This window comes from Melospiza melodia, chromosome 19 (genome assembly GCF_035770615.1).
Source record: "Melospiza melodia melodia isolate bMelMel2 chromosome 19, bMelMel2.pri, whole genome shotgun sequence".
Classification (NCBI taxonomy): domain Eukaryota; kingdom Metazoa; phylum Chordata; class Aves; order Passeriformes; family Passerellidae; genus Melospiza; species Melospiza melodia.
This window is the reverse complement of record NC_086212.1, coordinates 3230569-3248918: the sequence shown is the minus strand read 5'-3', so window position 1 is coordinate 3248918 and position 18350 is coordinate 3230569. Positions and strand designations below refer to the sequence as shown.

The following is an 18350-nucleotide window of genomic DNA, read 5'->3' as shown; positions in this document are numbered from 1 at the left end:
GTTATCCCATAATATTCCTACATTTATAAATTATCTTGGCTGCCTGGCATCGTGTAGCCATGTAAGATTGGATGTTTATTTGCAGAACCAAGCATTAAAACTGTTTTAGCCCTCAGGCCTCCAGGTCTGAAATTCAAATGCAAAATAGTTATGCTGGTGCACAGGCTTCTGCTGCTTCCACAGCCCTGATATTCCGAAAACATTCCTGGAATATTTGACATTCCCAAAACCTTCCTGGAATTCAGCAAGGTGATATTCCCAAAACCTTCCTGGAATTCAGCCTGGCACTGGGGTTTCAGCCCCAGGGCAGAGGGGATGGCTGTGATCCATCCTGCCCCCGATGTCATTAAAGTGCAAATTGAACCACAGGGAAATGAATCTCCCAACTGCACTGAAACTGGTGGCAGCACATTCCAGGTGTTCTGTGGAAGTTCAGAGTCTCAGAGTTTGGGTTGGGCAGCTGGAATTCAGCAGTTGGAACCCTGGGTGCAGAGAATTTCAGACTTTCTGTGGTTTTAGGCACAGACCCTCAAGAGAACACTGCATTTACCCTGAGGCCATGGAGAAGCTTCCAAAATGGAATGACAGAACTGGGATTGTGGCTGTGGAGTTTGAATAGAAGTGTGTGACATCACAGGGTGGAAAACTTAGAGTTTAAGGGTTTAGAATATAGTAATATATACAAAGCAAGATGGAGGTTTTGGGGCAGTGGCTGGTCCTTCTTCATCTTCTTCTTCTCCTTCTTCTTCATCTTCTTCTCCATGGGTTTGAGTGGTATTTTGTAATTGGACAGAAAAGTCCACACTGTGGGACATGGGTTATTGGTTATTGGGTTAAAAGTAAAAATAATTTAGGTGCAATCTCTTAATTGGACAGCTTATCCTTAAAAGGCCTTACAGAGATAGATATGGGGCCATTTTGTACCTTGTTAGTGAAATGCTGTAGAACTCACTACTTGTAAGACTGTGATAAAAATAAGAATTAATGAACATCTGAGTCCAAACATGAAATATAATCTTGAACACTTTCAATCCTGACTCTGACCCAGGCAGGAAAAGAAGATAAAACGTGACAGACAACCTTCATTTAGAGCCACACAATGAATGACTCCCACCCTGTGTCTCCCTGCCAAGAGCACAGCACAGATTGTCCCCACTGAAATGATGTTTCCAGACCTCCAGGGCTCCACATTTCATCATCATTGTCCCATGAAAGCCTCAAGGCATGGGGAAGAGAGGCTTCTTTTTGGGATCAGTACAATTCAAAGTGTAGTAACGGGCAGGTGATTTTCAAAAAAAGGACAATAAATGGGAGGATTCAAGACACGCAAATGCCCCAACCATTCTTATCCATCTCCTGCAGTTACTGGGGGTTTCTCCTGCCTGGAAGAACCATCCCAAACTATCCATGGCCCATGAGGGATCAGTGTGAGGGACCCCAGACAGTTACCATGGATGAAGAGAACAGGGATTTTGTGGGGGTTTAGCACCACTTGAGCCAGGGGAATATTCAAGAGAAGACTCCAAACCAGAGCAGGGCAGTGGAAACACCATGGGTGGGAGATGGAGATGGAGATCATCACACCTGAGTTACCCTCTCACCTCTGGGGCAAAGCACAGGAGCTCAGGGACAGCTTCTACAATTAAAAACATAAATATCTATGCATACATTAAAAAAATCAGTTAATCATGTGCTTTCTGAGTTTTTCCTTCTCATTCGAGTTATATTTTTTATTTTGTAGGTGATGAGCTGAGGCTGCTGCTCTGCCCAGAGGGGTCCCTGGCAGGTCTTGAGTGGGATCATCTCCCTGGTGGTGTCAGGTACTCCAGGAATTTCAATGGAAAATGAGAGGCCATGCAGGACTGGAATAAATTTCTCAAAATTCCATCAGTCAGCAAATAAGGAAAAATTGTAATTTCTGTGGATGAATGAAACTGAGCTGGATCAGATGTTATTTCACATTGCAGAGTAGCTGTCTCCTTTGGGTGTTTAAGTTGTGCTTTCTAAATCTATTACTAAATTTCAATCAGGTCTTACAGAGCACGGAAAAGGTTTCAAAGGTAATTAAATTCTTACACAATGTTAAAGAAATGGGCAGCTGGCCAGGAGACAGGCAGGGGAAGCATCCTAAGTGCTGGAGACAGCACTGTGTGAGCTGGGAGAGCAGCAGCCACTGCAGGGGGAGAGAGTGCAAATCCCAGGGGAAGCTCAACCAGGACCTGGAATAAGTCATGAGACTGAATCTGCTCCAGCATGTGGGGAGAGTGTGGGACCAAGGGACACACAGAACTTCTCCTCAAGTGCTCCAGAGGCCTCTGGAGCACCAGGCCAAAGAACTTCTGGCCCTACCCCATATACTGGATTATAAGATCTGTGTGTGTTCTGTCCCCATCTGTCAGAGCTGGGGCAGCTCTCTGCTGTTCCTGGGGCAGTTTTTTCTTTCTCTCTCCCACAGCCAATCCTCCCTCCAAGAGATCTCTGCTGTCCATGGCCACTGAGTGTCCCTGCAGGGCTGATCCAATCCCAGCATCCCATGGGGAGATGCTCCGCCCAGGGGAGGAGCCAAGCATTCCTGCCTGGATCCAATCTGAGCCTGGCCCAGCACAGCAGCCTTTGCCCCCTGCACTGCCAGAGGAGCAGCTTTCTGCTGCCCTGCATGGCCAGAGGGAGCCCAGGCCCATCTGCAGCAGCCCTGGAGCTGCAGAGGAAAACTCCCCCCTTGTGCAGGATCCCTGCTGCAGCAGAGCCACAGCTGGCACTGCAGGAGGGCTGAGCCCCCATGGGATGGGGCTGGGACACCCCCTGACACACAGGGGCCAGGGCCTGTGATCACTCTAGCAGGGCTGGTTTGTATCACTACATTGTTTTATTTTATTTTTTTTTCCTAATAAAGAACTGTTATTCCTATTCCCATATCTTTGCCTGAGAGCCTTTTAATTTCAAAATTATAATGATTCGGAGGGAGGGGGTTTACATTTTCCATTTCAAGGGAGGCTCCTGCGTTCTTTAGCATACACCTGTCTGTTCAAACCAAGACAACAATCTCCTGGTCACTGGGGGATTTGCAGGGAGCTTTCAGGTCCCCACATTTCCCTGCTCAGAGCCCTGCCCAGCTCCTGTAGATTCCTTCCCTGGGATGTGACAGGAGATCTGGCCCAGCACAGCTCCACACCTCCCTGGGGCTGGGATGTTCTCAGGGACACCAATCTACTCTGCAGGCTGGTGACACATGCAGGGCTGTGCAGATTCCCTCGTTATCCCTCTCCATGTTTAATCCCAGCCCTTCCCAAGGCATCCCAGGAGGGCTCATCCCAGGCTGAGCAGGAATCTCAGCTCAGCAAGGCCTGGCTTGCTAAGGCAAAGTGTTGCTGGAATTAATACAGGAAAAAAATGGCCCCGGTGTCCTTCCTATTTTTATTTTCTTTCCCAGCCAAGCTGCCTGCTCCTTGGGATTTGGATTTCTTCAGCTGCACAGAAGGGCATGTGATTTATTGCAATTGGAAAGCTGGCAGACAAAAAAGGCTGTGAAATTATTTTGTATCTGACACAATCATTAGTGGTATTATTTCTTTTGGAGCTGGGAAGGACACTTATAAAACATCTAACAAGCTGCTAAGGAGATTGCCTAAAGCAGTGATTTTCAAAATGTGCTGCTGGAGCCCATTCTTTGTGCTCTGCACATATATCAAACTCCAGTTTCTTTTTATGGAAAGGACTTCAAATAATATTTCTGAGGGGTGTTTACGACAGTTTGCTGGTCACCCTCTTCAAATACATGCCACCTGCTGATGGCATGATATGGGGATGACTGAAAGAGGCCAGGACACTCTAAGCAAGTGTGTTGTGGGGCAGGGGGGCATCCAGAGCTCCTCTTCTGCTTTGTGACTCCCTCTGTGCACACGCACCATGCCAACCCTCCAAATCCAGTCACTGAGCCTGGTATCAGTCCCTATGGATGCTCTTGGAGGGGTGTGGGTGGTCTCCTGTGGGTGACTCACTTCACCTGCTGCAGCCAGAACCTGTCCAGAGGTCCAGCCGGGTTTGGAAGTTCTGGTGGTCCAGATACAAGGGGTGCTGTGGAAGGCCCCTTCTGAGGGACAGGACCTATTTCATCACAGAATGGGCTGGAGGGACCTTAAAGCACATCCCATCCCACCCCTGCCATGGCAGGGACACCTTCCACCATCCCAGGCTGCTCCCAGTCCTGTCCAGCCTGGCCTTGGGCACTGCCAGGGATCCAGGGGCAGCCACAGCTGCTCTGGGCACCTGTGCCAGGGCTGCCCACCCTCACATGGGAGAATTTATTCCCAATATCAAACCCAAACCCACTCCCTCTCAGTATCAAGCCATTCCCCCTTGTCCTGTCACTCCAGGCCCTTGTCAAGAGTTTCTCTCCATTTTTCCTGTTGGCTCCTTCAGGCACTGCAAGGCCGGAATTAGATCTCCCCAGAACCTTCCCTTTTCCTTGCTGAACAACCCCAACTCTCTCAGCCTTTCCATCAGAGCTGCTCCATCCCTCTGATCACCTCAGTGCCTGCTCTGGAGCCACTCCAGAAGCTTCCATGCCCTTGGATGTGTTTCCTCCAGGTTTCTGGACAGGCTGGAGAGCAGAGCCCAGCCTGACCTGGCAGCCCTGCTCTCACATCGAGTGCAGCTCCTGCACAAGAACTCTGCCACATCAGAGTCTGGCTGTGCCTTCTCCTCCCAGAGGGAGCAAATCCAAGGATTTGGCAACTTCTGCTGGCCACATCTGTGTAATGCTGTTCACAGGGGTCTGACGATGAGGGAAGAGACGAGGATCTGACTCCATGTTTCAGAAGGCTGATTTATTATTTTATGATGTATATTTTATTAAAACTACACTAAAAGAATAGAAGAAAGGATTTCATCAGAAGGCTAGCTAAGAATAGAAAAAGAAGGAATGAATAACAAAGGCTTCTGTTTCTGACAGAGTCCAAGCCAGCTGACTGTGATTGGCTATTATTAAAAAAAAACCACATGAGACCAATCACAGATGCACCTGTTGCATTCCACAGCAGCAGATAATCATTGTTTACGTTTTGTTTCTGAGGCCTCACAGCTTCTCAGGAGGAAAAATCCTAAGGAAAAGATTTTTCATAAAAGATGTCTGTGACAGATCTGCTCTGGGAAACTCTTATTTCCCTGGCTGAGGGTGCTGTGAGTTGAGAAGGACGTGCTCAGTAACCACAGCCCTCACCTGCCACTTTGCACCAGCTGATCCCAAAGCCTGTTGTGGAAAAAGGTCAAAATCACGGACACCATTTAAAAGCTGAGACACAAACCCCAACAGTCTCAGACAAAGCCACCCCACAGGCAGCTGGCAGGGCTGGGGACTCAGTCCCAAATTCCTCAAGTCCAGCCCAGTGCTCCAGCCCCATTCCCACCACCAGCCCTGGATGGCCACTGCTCATTGCTGTCAGCTGGCTGAGGGGGGCTGGAAGGAGCTGTTGTCACGGATACAGCATCCACAGGCTGTGCTGCTGCTCTTCCACAGGAGCTCTGTGGCATTCAGACACCAGTGCAGCCATCAGCACAGGGAGGGTGAGGGATTCACCCTCAGCACAGACTGAGCTGGCACCTCTGGGACTGACCCAGCTGTGGGTGTGACCGTGTTCACAGGGGTCCCAGGATGAGGGAAGAGATGAAGATCTGACTCCATGTTTCAGAAGGCTGATTTATTATTTTATGATATATATTAAATTAAAACTATAGTAAAAGAATAGAAGAAAGGGTTTCATCAGAAGGCTGGCTAAGAATAGAAAAAGAAAGAATGATAACAAAGGCTTGTGTCTCTGACAGAGTCCGAGCCAGCTCACTGTGATTGGCCATTAATTAGAAACAACCACATGAGACCAATCCCAGATGCACCTGTTGCATTCCACAGCAGCAGATAATCAATGTTTACATTTTGTTCCTGAGGCCTCTCAGCTTCTCAGGAGGAAAAATCCTAAGGAAAGGATTTTTCATAAAAGATGCCTGTGACAGCAGGACTCACCAATGTCCGCAGCACCAGCAGCTGCCAGGACCTGTGGAGTCACCTCCCATCAGTTCTGTGCAGGATTCACACACAGCTTTTGCCCTTCCCTGTTGTTTTGTTTTTTAAGTTTTTTTAAGCCTTCTGATGTTTACATTTTTGTAATGAACTTCCTTACATTTTTTATGCAAAAAAAAAAATAAATTGTTTTGTATTCTTTTAAGAAAGAAGTGAAATCTGATGAACTGTTGTTTTGTCCAGTGTCATTGGAGAAGTGGCATTGTCATCCTCCAATTCACTGTTACTTTTAGAAATCTATAAATGTTAGAGTCAGAAATTAAATGCTCTCATTTTAACCTTAGAAAGTCCAGTGTCTGTGTAGTTTTATTTTGTGTCCTAGAGCGACCCTTCCCAGCCCCACAGCACCTCTCTGTCCCTGTGCCTGCCTTGGGTGGTCCCAGCAGTGGAGACACCCCACCACAGCCACACAAAGCATCCCCTGACGAGGCTGTAGCTGCAGAGAGCCCCAGGTGAGAACCAAGCTGTAACTTGGCTGAAATTGGGTGAATTATGGGGAAAAGGTGCAGCCAGTGCCTGTTTGGCCTCTTCCCATGCCCTTTTTCTTTTGTAGGATTATGAAATATCCTCAGCTAGAAGGGACCCACAAAGATCATGGAGTTCAGCTCCTGCACAGAGATCCAACAACTCCACCCTGAGCATCCGTGGCAGAGCTGTCCAAACAATGTCCAAACCCTCCTGGAGCTCTGGCAGCCTCGGGGCCATGGCTTCTGCTGTGCTGATGAACCAGATGAAGCTCATCATCTGGAATATGGTAGCTCCCATTTCAACAGGTTCAAAATCCAACTTCCCACATAAACATCCTCAGAAGATGGAATCAGAATCATGGGATCATGGAATTATTAAGGTTGGAAAAAGCACTTCAGATCATAGAGTCCAACCATCCCTCCAGCAAACCATGATGTCCCAAAGCCCCTTGCAAATAAAACTGGATACTTTGGAGAAATAAGAAATAAAACTATGAAAGATGCATTGTAGTGGGACCCATGAAGGATGATTTTAGATGATTGGCTTTAAGGCATCTTCACTAAAGTGTGGCTAAAGCTGTTACGCCAAGAAATGCTTATATTGTAATTAATAAATAGTTGACTTCTGGTTGTGATGGTGTGAGTTATACCATCTGTATTGTCTCACCCTTCACATGAAACTGAAAATGGAATAAAAGTTTTTAAAACACCTCTCAGTTGCCCCATCTCTGGGTCAGGAAAAGGCTGAATCCAACACTCACCCACAGGCTGTTGGAGCACTTCCAGGGATGGTGATGCCACCAGTGCCCTGGGCAGCTGTTCTAATGCCTGACCACCCTTTGGGTGAGGAAATTCCTCCCAACTTCCAACCTAAATCTCCACTGGTAAAACTCAAGGCTGTTGCTGCCGCAGGCAGAGGGAGCCCGGACATCTCAGGCCACCAAGGACCTTTTTGTCCCTGCAGGAGGTGACAAGCACCACGAGCATGGTCATCCACAGCCTAACAGGAGCACTGGGAGGGTGACGCACTCCAGGGCTGCTGCTGTCACAGCCCAGAGCAGAGGGACAAATCTCCAGGCAAAGCACAACCCCTGTTCCTCCCTCCAGGCCTTCTGGGCTGAGGGATCCTCCTGCAGGACTTCAGCACTGCTCCAGGGCTGGTCTGGAGGGTGTTGTTTTGTTTTTTTAAGATTTTCTAAGCTTTTTGATGTTAACATTTTTGTACCAAACTTTTTTACACAATTTTTGTAAATAACTTATTGGTTTGCATTTCTTTATGGAGGAGGATAAATTTGATTGACTGTTGTTTTTTTCAGTGTCATTGGAGAGGTGGCACTTTTACCCTCCGATCCACTGTCACTTTTGGAAATTTATAAATGTTAGAGTCAGAAAATAGACTTCCCTTTTTTACCTTGAGAACAGCAGTGTGCTCACATCTTGTTGTTTTGTGTCTTTTAGTAACAGAAGGGGTTTTTTTCCCTCTGTTGCAGCACAGAGCCCAGGGAACACTCAGAGACATTTCACTGATTGCTCTCCTGACCTCTGTTGTGGGGATATTGAGCTCTGGTACCAGGCAGTGTGTCAGAGCCCCCAGATTTCCTGGGTGAGCCTCCAGCAACAGCTCCAGGGCCATTTACACAGGTTTGTTTGGAGCCTCACAATCAGCCAGGCTCATCACACAGAGAACTGCACAAGACTGTGATCTCTGTGCATCCCAAAGTGTTTTTTTTCCATTTTCTTGCACTGAATTTACCATTAGATGTGCCTGAGAAAGCACAGACAATGCCATATATTTAGTGTAAAAATTATGATCTTTGGTACTTAGTGGCTGTCATCAGTAAAAACATTTTAATAAATAAACAAATAAATTCAATAAATAAAAATTTAAATAAAATCAATATGAAATTAAGTCAAATTTAAAATAAATAAATAAATTGCAATTACTTGCAGTGTTCAGAATCCAGGGAGATTCAGAATCCAAAAGGAGAACTGTAGACAACTGGTCAGAGAGCACTAAACATGGTTGGCAAAGGCTTGTGGCACCTCAGACAAACTTAGGGATTAAGGGGAACCTACCCCTTGAATAAATAAATATTTAAGGGGAACTTACCCTTAAATAAACTGAAATCTTATTGCTCATCCCTCATCTAGGGACATGATTAATCATTAAATATCATTCATGCAGGAATAGGAAATTGCTTTCACACATTCCTGTTGGAACCCTAGATGCTGAGAATTTTAAACTTTCTGTGCTGAAAAGCACAAACCCACAAGAAAATACTGTATTTAACCTAAAGCTGTAAAGAAACAGTCCAAAATCAATTAATAACACTGAGATTACCAGTGTAAAGTTTAAATAAAAGTGTGCAACATTACAAAGCACAAAACTTAGTAGACACATTCCCAAAGTCATTGCTGATGAGATGGAGGCCTCCGAGTGAAGCTGCTTCACACGGGGCAAGATGTACCTACCTAACTCCAGTGTAATTAACAGCAATTAACGAGCCCCATCAGCCCTGTCCTTCTCTGATTGGCCAGGGCCTGGCTCCTTCCTGCTGCTTCCCAGAGCAGTCAGTCCCTGAGGTCCCGCCTTGCCCCATCCCAGGCACCATAAAGAGGCAGGAGAGCTGCTCGAGTGTGGCTGGTGTTTGTTTCTTCCTTGCTGCTGCTTTGCTCATCTCCAGCAGGTAACACAGGGGCTGTTCTGGACCTTCCAGGGGGAATGTTCAGGTGTTGGGGTGTGGAAGCAGCAGGGCAGACCCTTAAACTCTGTTTTCCCTCAGTTCTGCTTCTGTTGTTACTTTTAGTCAAGAGTTTCTTGAAGCTTTGGTGGGGAGGTCATGCCCTTTCTGAGGGTGCCTAAAAGCAGAGGCTGGGCAAAATTAAGAGGGTAAAAAAAGAGTTATATTTATTGAGGGGTCTTCAGGTACATCCAGGGCAAACAAAGCCCCCCAAGTCCACCCAAAAATGGATCACAGGTCTTGGGTTTTCACACTTTTATAAATTTGGTCCATTTGTATATTGGGGGTTCATCTTGTAATTACAGCTTCAGGAAATGAAGTAATTTCCCCTGAGTTTGCTGCCCTCAACTCACTTTAGTTTCCCTCTCTGGGCCCTGAGGCAGTGAGGTGTCCTTGATTGCCAGGGCTGCAGAGGAATTGTTGTGTCTGCCCAAGCTGGGAAAGCAGCAGCTCACACTGAGTGTGGGGTTTGGAGTTCTACACTAAAGATCTGCAGGGTTACAAAAATATAAAAGATAGAAAATCTAAAATCCTGAGGCATTAGAGGAAGGAAGCACCTTGTACCTTTCTCTAATATAAATATATTAATAATGTTTGGTCTCTAGGGTGAGGAAAGGGAGGTGGTGGAGTCCCCATCCCTGGGTGTGTTTAACAAAGCCTGGATGTGGTACTGGGTGCCAGGGTTCAGTTGAGGTGTTAGGGCTGGGTTGGACTGGATGGTCTTGAAGGTCTCTTCCAACCCAGTGATTCTGTGAAAGAATACTCTCCTTGTTCCTTTAATTATCACAAACCACCTGGAACTTAAACTTGAAACCAGGTGGATTTGCAAGTGGCACAGACCCCCTCCTATGAGGCTGTTTTGGGGTTTCCCCTGAATTGCTGAAAGGAATTTCTCTCTTTTATCACCCTAGAGGGACGTGTCCCCTTGCAGGGGGATCTGTCCCTAAAGCCTTGGTGTTCCTTGCATTGCAGCTGCCATGGCCTCTGCTGTGCCCCACGAGGAAGAGGCTGCCCAGAGCTCCCTGGAGGAGGAGGAGGAGCAGGAGGTTGGTGCTCCCTGTGGGATGTGGAGAGGCAGCTCTGGGGTGCAGGGTGAGGAGGTGGCCCTGCTGTGGCTGAGGGCAGCTGAGCCCCCAAAAATGGGAGTTTGCTCAGGCTGCCCTGCAGCTTCTGGGAGAAACCACAGACAAAGATGTGGGCCTGAAGTCCCTGTAAACTCTTAGGCTCAGTAAAGTTAGCTGGTTCTTGGCTAGAAAAGATGTTTCTCTAACCCAAGATCCTGGCTCCTGGCAAGCAGGGCTCCCATGGAAAGGCTGCGATGTTTCAGCCTCCCTGAGACCTGCTGCTCTTGCTCTGCTCCTGTGACCAAATCTGCCAGCTTAAAACCAACTCAGTCCTGCCTGGTGGAGCTTTTCTTGGGATATTGGCTTGTCAGATAACCATTCCAGGTGAACTGGAGAGGGGTACGTGGCAGAAGGACTGAGGTTGCCCCCAAAATTGGTTGTTCTTTGTGCTAGAAGAATACTTTCCTGGGGTGGACAATCATTCATGCCAAAGCTCCCCAGCTCATGTCACAACTGAGTTATGGATTTAATTAAGTGTGTGAGTAAGGCAAGAGTGTCTCCCTCAGGCAGGCCAGGTGATTTGGTGACAATTCCTCCCCAAGAGGGAATTCCAGGACAGAACTGCTCAGGGCCACTTTTGGAGCTTCATGGCTGCACTTTTCTTTGCTCTTCCAGGCTGCAGTGGAGGAGGTGGCCAATGTGAGCCTGGTGGGCTCTGCCTGTGAGGTGGTTTCTGCAGCTTGTGCCTCCAGCAGGGAGAGCCAGCCCTGCCTGAGCTCTGTGTGTGACGCTGCAGAGAAGGGAGTGCAGAGTGTGACCCAGGCCACGGCCAGCTGTGTGCAGCCCGTGCTGGCCACCCTGGAGCCCCATGGTAAATCCCCAGGGAAGGGCAGGCCCTGCCTTGGAGGGGCTTTCTGGGCTCCTTCCACACCTGGGAGGAGTCCTGGGGTGGGGAAATGCTCCTCTCCGTTGCCCTAGTGCAAGGACAGCCCATGGCTTGTAAATCAGGCTAAAGGTGGGCCCTAATCCCAGCAGTGTGAGGGAGAGTCAGGGATTGACTGTGATGCTGATTTTCCTAAAACTGATTTTTGCAAAGTGGAACTTGAGGTGAAACTGCAGAAAACCATGTTTTGACACTTTTTTGGTTCTCTCTTCAGTGGCTGCAGTGAGTGAAAATGCTGCCGAGGGTTTGGATAAACTGGGGGAGAAGCTCCCACTCCCTCCAAAGCCAGTGGAACAGGTAAGAGTTAAAGGCTGTGCTGTCCCTGGCAGGCAGAGGGGCTTGGTTTTGTGGGATTTCTAAGCTAGGACTCTCCTCCCCCGGGAGGAGGAGAATCAGGATCAATCCTCCCAGGAGGAGGAGGAGGCAGGGGCAACAGGAGCTGGGCACCTGGAATCCTCCAGCACCTCCATGTAAAGGATAAAACAATAATGGCATGAAACCCTCAGTAAGTGGAAAGAAGCTGTAGGGTCACAAACCTGAGTAAACACTGAACTGACACCGTGCTATGTGTCCTCTTGGTGCAGTTCAGAATTTCAGTGTGACACACAGCCCACTCCATCACCTGCCATTCCTCCTGTTCCCCAGATTCTGTCTGACACAAAGGAGGTGCTGTCATCCATCGTGGCTGAGGTGAAGGAGGCTGTGAGCAGCAGAGAGCTGGAGGTGCTGGATGTCACCAGGGACACCCTGCAGGGCAGCGAGGGGACAGCCACACCTGCAGTGACCAGTCTGGAGCCTGCAGTGCCACAGAGGGGTGTCCTTGGAGCAGAGGCTGTGCTGGGGACAGCAGAAGGTGACTCTCTCCCCATTGGAAATGAGGAGCTAGGTAAGGAAAGGGTGGATGGGGCTATGGAAGGGGGAGATGTTGGAATGGGGGTGGTCAGCCCCACTCCTCACCCCACTGCTGTGCTATGGGGATAATGGGAAGAGGAGAATCCTGGTGTTAATGTTCAGGAACACATAATCACAGTGATTCTATGCAGATGCTTTTACTGAAGAGCTCTGAGTGTCAGGGGTACAGACCCAAATCTGACTCCCAGATGGGTTTGAGGTGAACATATTTTTATACCCTTATCATTATATAACTACATACTAATTATTAAACTTATATTGTTCAATTGTATACATTGATTTCATCCAAGCATGGATTTTTGTAATTTCCATCAAACCCCCAAACATAATTTCTCATGATTCTTGTTACGATTAAACAATAATTATATCCAATTACCAAACAATCATTGCATTTAACAATCATATAATTTATCATATAACAATCATATTGTTTATCATAGTCATTAAATGATTATACAGGTGCAGTTCTGCATGATCCAGTAAAGCCGAGCATTTTCCCTAAGCCTACCTTAACATTTTCCAGGGCCTACAAGGCCCAACCTTTCTTTCTAACTCCCCTGAATATCCCATGCTTTTAGAAACACTTTATCCCTATACTATCACCAGAATGGTTTGGGTTGGAAGGCACCTCAAAGCTCAATTTGGGCTTCTCACTGTGGCAATGTTTTTCACTCGGGGTCACCGAATGTGGTGGTGTTCACAGGGGTCCCAGGATGAGGGAAGAGATGAGAATCTTGACTCCATGTTTAGAAGGCTGATTTATTATTTTATGATACATATTATATTAAAAGAAAATGATATACTAAAACTATACAGAAGAATAGAAGAAGGGATTTCATCAGAAGGCTTGAAAGGAATAGAAAGGAATGAAATGATAAAAAAATCTTGTGACTGACCAGAGAGTCTGAGACAGCTGTGTCAGAGACATGTTTTATGAAAAATCCTTTCCTTAGGATTTTTTCTCCTGAGAAGCTGAAAAGCCTCAGGAACAAAATGTAAACATTGATTATCTGCTGCTGTGGAATGCAACAGGTGCATCTGTGATTGGTCTCATGTGCTTGTTTCTAATTAATGGCCAATCACAGTCAGCTGGCTCAGACTCTGAGACACAAGCCTTTGTTATTGTTCTTGCTTTTCTCTTCTTAGCTAGCCCTCTGATGAAATCCTTTCTTCAATTCTTTTAGTATAGTTTTAATATAATATATCATATAATAATAAATCAAGCCTTCTGAGACGTAGAGTCAGATCCTTGTCTCTTCCCTCATCCTTGGACCCCTGTGAACACTGTCACACAGCTGGACTGTGATTGGCCATTAATTACAAACAACCACATGAGACCAATCATAGATGCACCTGTTGCATTCCACAGCAGCAGATAATCAATGTTTACATTTTGTTCCTGAGGCCTCTGAGCTTCCCAGGAGAAAAAAAATCCTAGCAAAATTATTTTTCAGAAAATGTCTGTGACATTTCACCATGGCAGGGACGCTGTCCACTGTCCCAGGGTGCTCCAAGCCCTTTCCACCCTGGCCTTGGGCACTGCCAGGGATCCAGGAGCAGCCCCAGCTGCCAGTTTGGGGTGTGCTGAGCCTGTTGCTGTGCCCCTGTGACCCTGGCACTGTCTGTGTCCCCAGCCCAGCTGGCAGTGTCTGAGGAGGGCATGGCAGCTCTGCCCCTGGAGCAGCACAGGCGGTACTTTGTGCACCTGAACTCTGTCTTTGAGGATCTGCACCTCTTGGCACAGCTGCACTCCACAGGCAGGATCCAGCAGCTCTTACAGGACTTGCAGGGGGCCCTGGCACAGCTCTACTGCATCCTCGAGGTGGTAGGTAGAGCCCAGCCCCTGGGAGGAGTACTCCAAAGCCCTGGTGTTGTCTCAGCTCATTGCTGTGCTGGGGAGTTTTGCAGTTCCCTAGCTGAGCTGTCTGTCCTGGCTCTCTGCTCTTCCTGTGCCACAGGTTGAGGCAGTGAAACAATTTAATCAAAAGCTTCAGGAAGAGCAGGTGAAACTCCACCAGATGTGTCAGGACTGGACTAGGAAGTATCTCAAAGAGAGTGGAGATGATAGCTCTGCAGAGCCTGAGGTACCTCCTGGGGTGGGAGGCCAAGGGCTCTGGGCACCCCCTGGATTTCTGAGTGACCCATTCCTGATGGTGTCCTGCCTTCCCCCCAGGAGATGGAGCGTGGGACACTGCTGATGGCCTGCAGGATCAGCCAGCAGCTGCAGCTCTCCTGCTCTAGCCTGGTGGCTGCCATGCAGGGCCTGCCCTGCTGCCTGCCGGACGAGCTGCAGCGGGCTCTGCATGCCATCAGGGAGCTGCCTGCTATTTTCTCAGGGGCAGGCTACTTCCAGGACTTGTCCAACAGTGTCCTGAGCCAGAGCCAGAGGGAGCTGGCTGTGATCCAGGAGTACGTGGAGGAGCTGCTGGATTGCCTGAAGAACAACACTCCTCTGTCCTGGCTGGTGGGACCCTTCTCCCCCAGGGAGGAGGAGGATCAATCCTCCTCCTCAGAGGAGGAGGCAGGGGCAGCAGGAGCTGGGCACCTGGAAACCTCCAGCACCCCCATGTAAAGCAATAATGGCTGTTGGCATGAAACCCTCAGTAAGTGGAAAGTGTAAAGAATTGTCTTCCTAAAAGCTGCTTGTACTGGGTGATAACTGCTTAAAATAAAACTGCTGCATACAAAAACCCTCTCTGGTCTCTTTGGGACACAGACTGGGAGGATTGGTCAGTGGGTGTGAGCTGTGCTCTTCCACCTCTTCCTTGATGGAGGAAGAGCAGCAAGCTGTACATGAAGGATCACAGCACTGATCCCGTCCTGGGTGAGTGCTGGTGAGCACTGATGCTGTCCTGAGAAGTTGTAATTCCTTCTCTCTCCCAAGCCTGGATGCAAATATGTGCCCTGCTGGCACTGCCCTGTGCTTGGGAGAGCTGTCAGAACCCTGGCATCCCTTGGCATTGCTCCTCCAAGGCCAAGTTCTCCTCCTGCATTTCCCTGCTGCTGCCTGGAGCAGGTTGGTTTGGGGGGCTGTGGCCTCACTGATGAGGGGCACCAGGCAGTGGGTGACAGACACCTGCTGCCAGCACAGGGTTTCTGGGGAGCTCAGACTCTGCCAGTGCCATGTCCAGCTCCTTTTGGAAGAGCCCAATGCCTTCAGACTGGCCAGGAGATGCTGTGGGTTGGGCTGATGGACCAGATGCTTGTGGGACTTTGAGAGGAAAACTCTGCTCCTGGCTTCTCATCCTTCTATCTTTGAGACCAGAAGTGGAATCTGCACTTGTGAGTACTGCTTCTTCCAGAGTTATTTTTTTAATGTGAAGGATCAGAGACAGGGACTGGAGATGGGGCTTTCTTTGTGGGTGGTGAATGCAGGCTTGAGGAGTGTGGTGTTTTGTGAGGGTCTCCAGGACAAGGTGAGAGATGAGGATCTGACTCCAAGTTCTCAGAAGGCTGATATATTTTCTTATATTTTTATTAATTATTTTTGTTATATTTTTATTATTATATTTATTATAGCATATTTATTCTATTTTACTATACTAAAACTATGCTAAAAAGAGAAAGGATACATCAGAAGGCTTAACAAAAATTAATGATAACTTGTGACTGATCTCTCAGAGTCTGACATAGCTGGACCATGATTGGTCATTAATCAAAAACAATTCACAAGTCTGGATAAACAATCTCCAGACCATATTCCAGAGCAGCAAAACATGGAGAAGCCGAGGCTTCTCATCTTCCCAGGAGAAATCCTGGTGAAGGGATTTTTCAGAAAATAAAGGCGACAGAAGAGGTGGAGGTTGCTCCTCTCTCACATAGAAGTGATCACTTTTCCAGCAGCACTCCTCATCCTCAGCCCTGTGTGTAAAGGCTTTGTGCTGCTGTGGGCTCTGGGTTTGGGCAGCAATTATTCCTTCATGCAGCACAACCCCCTCATGGAGGACAGGTTTGGATCCCGATTCCCTGAGCTCGGCAGATACCAGACAAGGGTCTTCCTCCTGTAGCAACCAGTTTGTGCTGAAGGCAAAATAATCAGGCAGTTTAAGTTGCCAGGCCAAGGTGATGCTGAGATGTGGGAGAGGAATTGCAGGGGTCATCCCTGCACTGTGAGCTGCACAGGGAATTCTCTCTGGAAAAAAAAACTCAGCAGTTCTGTCTCCTGTAACTCCTGGTGGACTTGGGGAGTGGGAATTGAGGATATTGGAGCCAGTCCTGCTGCTTGGTGGGGAATAATCTGGGTGCTGTCTTCTTCAAAATGATAGGGAATTTAATCCACAAACACCAGAGGTTTATGTCCAAAAAGGAGACATAGGAGTCCTTTTACTTTATTCCAATGAAGGGAGAGGCCATGGGTCTGGGATCTCTCTAATTTCTGGAGGACTCAGCCTCCTTTTTATCCCAATTTTCAGCCACATTTCCCTTCTCTCTTTCCCCATTGGCTGAGGTACTTGAGAGGTTCAGACTTCATGGAATTCCTCATACCAAAGATTTCCTTCTCATGTATAACCCTCCTTTTAATTTTTAATTCTTATGGAATTTAGGGGTTTTCCCCCATTTTTTCTTTCATCTTTCAATGTTTAATTTCATTTATCAGCAAACCTAAAGTTTATATGTAAAGGCAAATATCTTTTTCATTCATCAGTCAGTGGAATCCTTCCCATTTATCTCCCAGTGCTGGTTTTATCTACCAGCAGACCCAGAGCTTGTTTTAAAGACAAATCTGTCATTTCTCTCAATAGCAAAGTTGTCCCTTACCACCTAGGAATGACTGAAATTTAAATTTGCCTGATTACAAAAGGGAATTTTAAGGACTAGCTGGGCATTCCCACACTTGATATTGATCTGTCAGTGCAGCACGTCTGAGTTATGCTAACATAGTGCTTAGCCCAGCAAATCCTGCTGCTCCTGCCCATGGATCAGTGGGATGTGCTCTTGCCTGGGCATTAAATCTATTTACTGAGAACATTCCTGGCTGCTCACAGCTCATGGGACCCTCTGGGAAACTCAGTGTATGGCCAGCACCTCCCTGTGCTGGACCTGGTGATGAACAGCCCAGCAGCTGTAAATCTGAAAAAGCCTCCAAAAAGGCTACAGAGACTGTAGCAGAAGAGCTGCCACAGGCTGGAAGGCTGTTCCTGTGGCAGCTCCTAAAGCTCTGCTTGAAAAGCAGAATTAAAGTTCGTGCCAGAAGATTAAAATCACTTGGATATTTTCACCTGCTTTAAATCAAACAAGGAGGGAAGCAAGGAGGAACTGGATTTCAGACCTCACTTTCTGACACAAAGGTTTTTTCCTTGTAGGTACAAACAGATTGTCAAAAATAAAAATGTTAACATAGGAGCACCAACAACTGACTGATTGATAAATAAATGGAAATACAGTAGTGTGCCACCTCCAGCTGGGCTTGCCCCAGGACTTGAGGACTAGACTCCATAAAAATCTGCCTAATCTTAGACAGGCTGTCAGACCACAGTAATGAGATTTACTGTGTAACAGAGATGAAATTAACAGGTCTCTAAAAAGATACCTGATTTGATATGACTTTTCCACTTTCAGACTTCAAAATCACTGCATATTTTCTGTCTTACTAGTGTGCAGTAGTGCTAAAGCCAAAGCTTCTTTCCTTCTGAAAAGCACTTCAATTTCTTGAAATGATCCAAGAAAAGACAAATATCAGTGCATTACAGCTTTGGAATTTACTATGTTTTTTGCCACTGGCCTGAGAATGCTGTTCAGTAGTATTTTTAGGAAGTGTGTTTATCAGCAAAAGAGATGATGCCCTTCTAATTCCTGTGACATCTGTCCTATCAATCCTGAGCACAACACTGCCAGTTCCTAGAGCCATGATCACACAGGTAGCCAAGCATGTTACTGCTCAGGCAAGCAGAGCTTGAGGAGTAGAAGCCTCTCCCCATTTTACTGCTTAAAATCCAAAGATTCAGGGAGCTATGGAGACTTCTTATACCAAGCTAGAAGAGAGAACTCTGAGCAGCTGCACATGGGACAAGTTTGACTTTTAAATTTGATCTGCTGTCATCCATGCTGCAGAAAGAGCAGGGGATGAAGGTGGGAAGAAGCTGGGGATGATGAATGGACTGGCTTCCTGCAGTGTTTAAGGCTGAAGCTCCTCTGCTCTCTGGGAAAGGA

General features: G+C 47.3%; 1 protein-coding gene across 1 annotated transcript; it reads left to right on the top strand.

Moving 5' to 3' along the window:
* Positions 1 to 6776: 6776 nt before the first annotated feature.
* Positions 6777 to 14700, top strand: LOC134427133 (perilipin-3-like; the record flags this gene model as incomplete). The annotated part of the gene is made up of 9 exons (XM_063172717.1): positions 6777 to 6827; positions 7505 to 7560; positions 10231 to 10331; positions 11028 to 11216; positions 11503 to 11585; positions 11934 to 12174; positions 13835 to 14025; positions 14159 to 14284; positions 14374 to 14700. Coding segments are annotated over exons 1-9 (1365 nt in total), but the record flags the coding sequence as incomplete, so codon positions are not given.
* Between the last annotated feature and the right edge of the window lie 3650 nt (positions 14701 to 18350).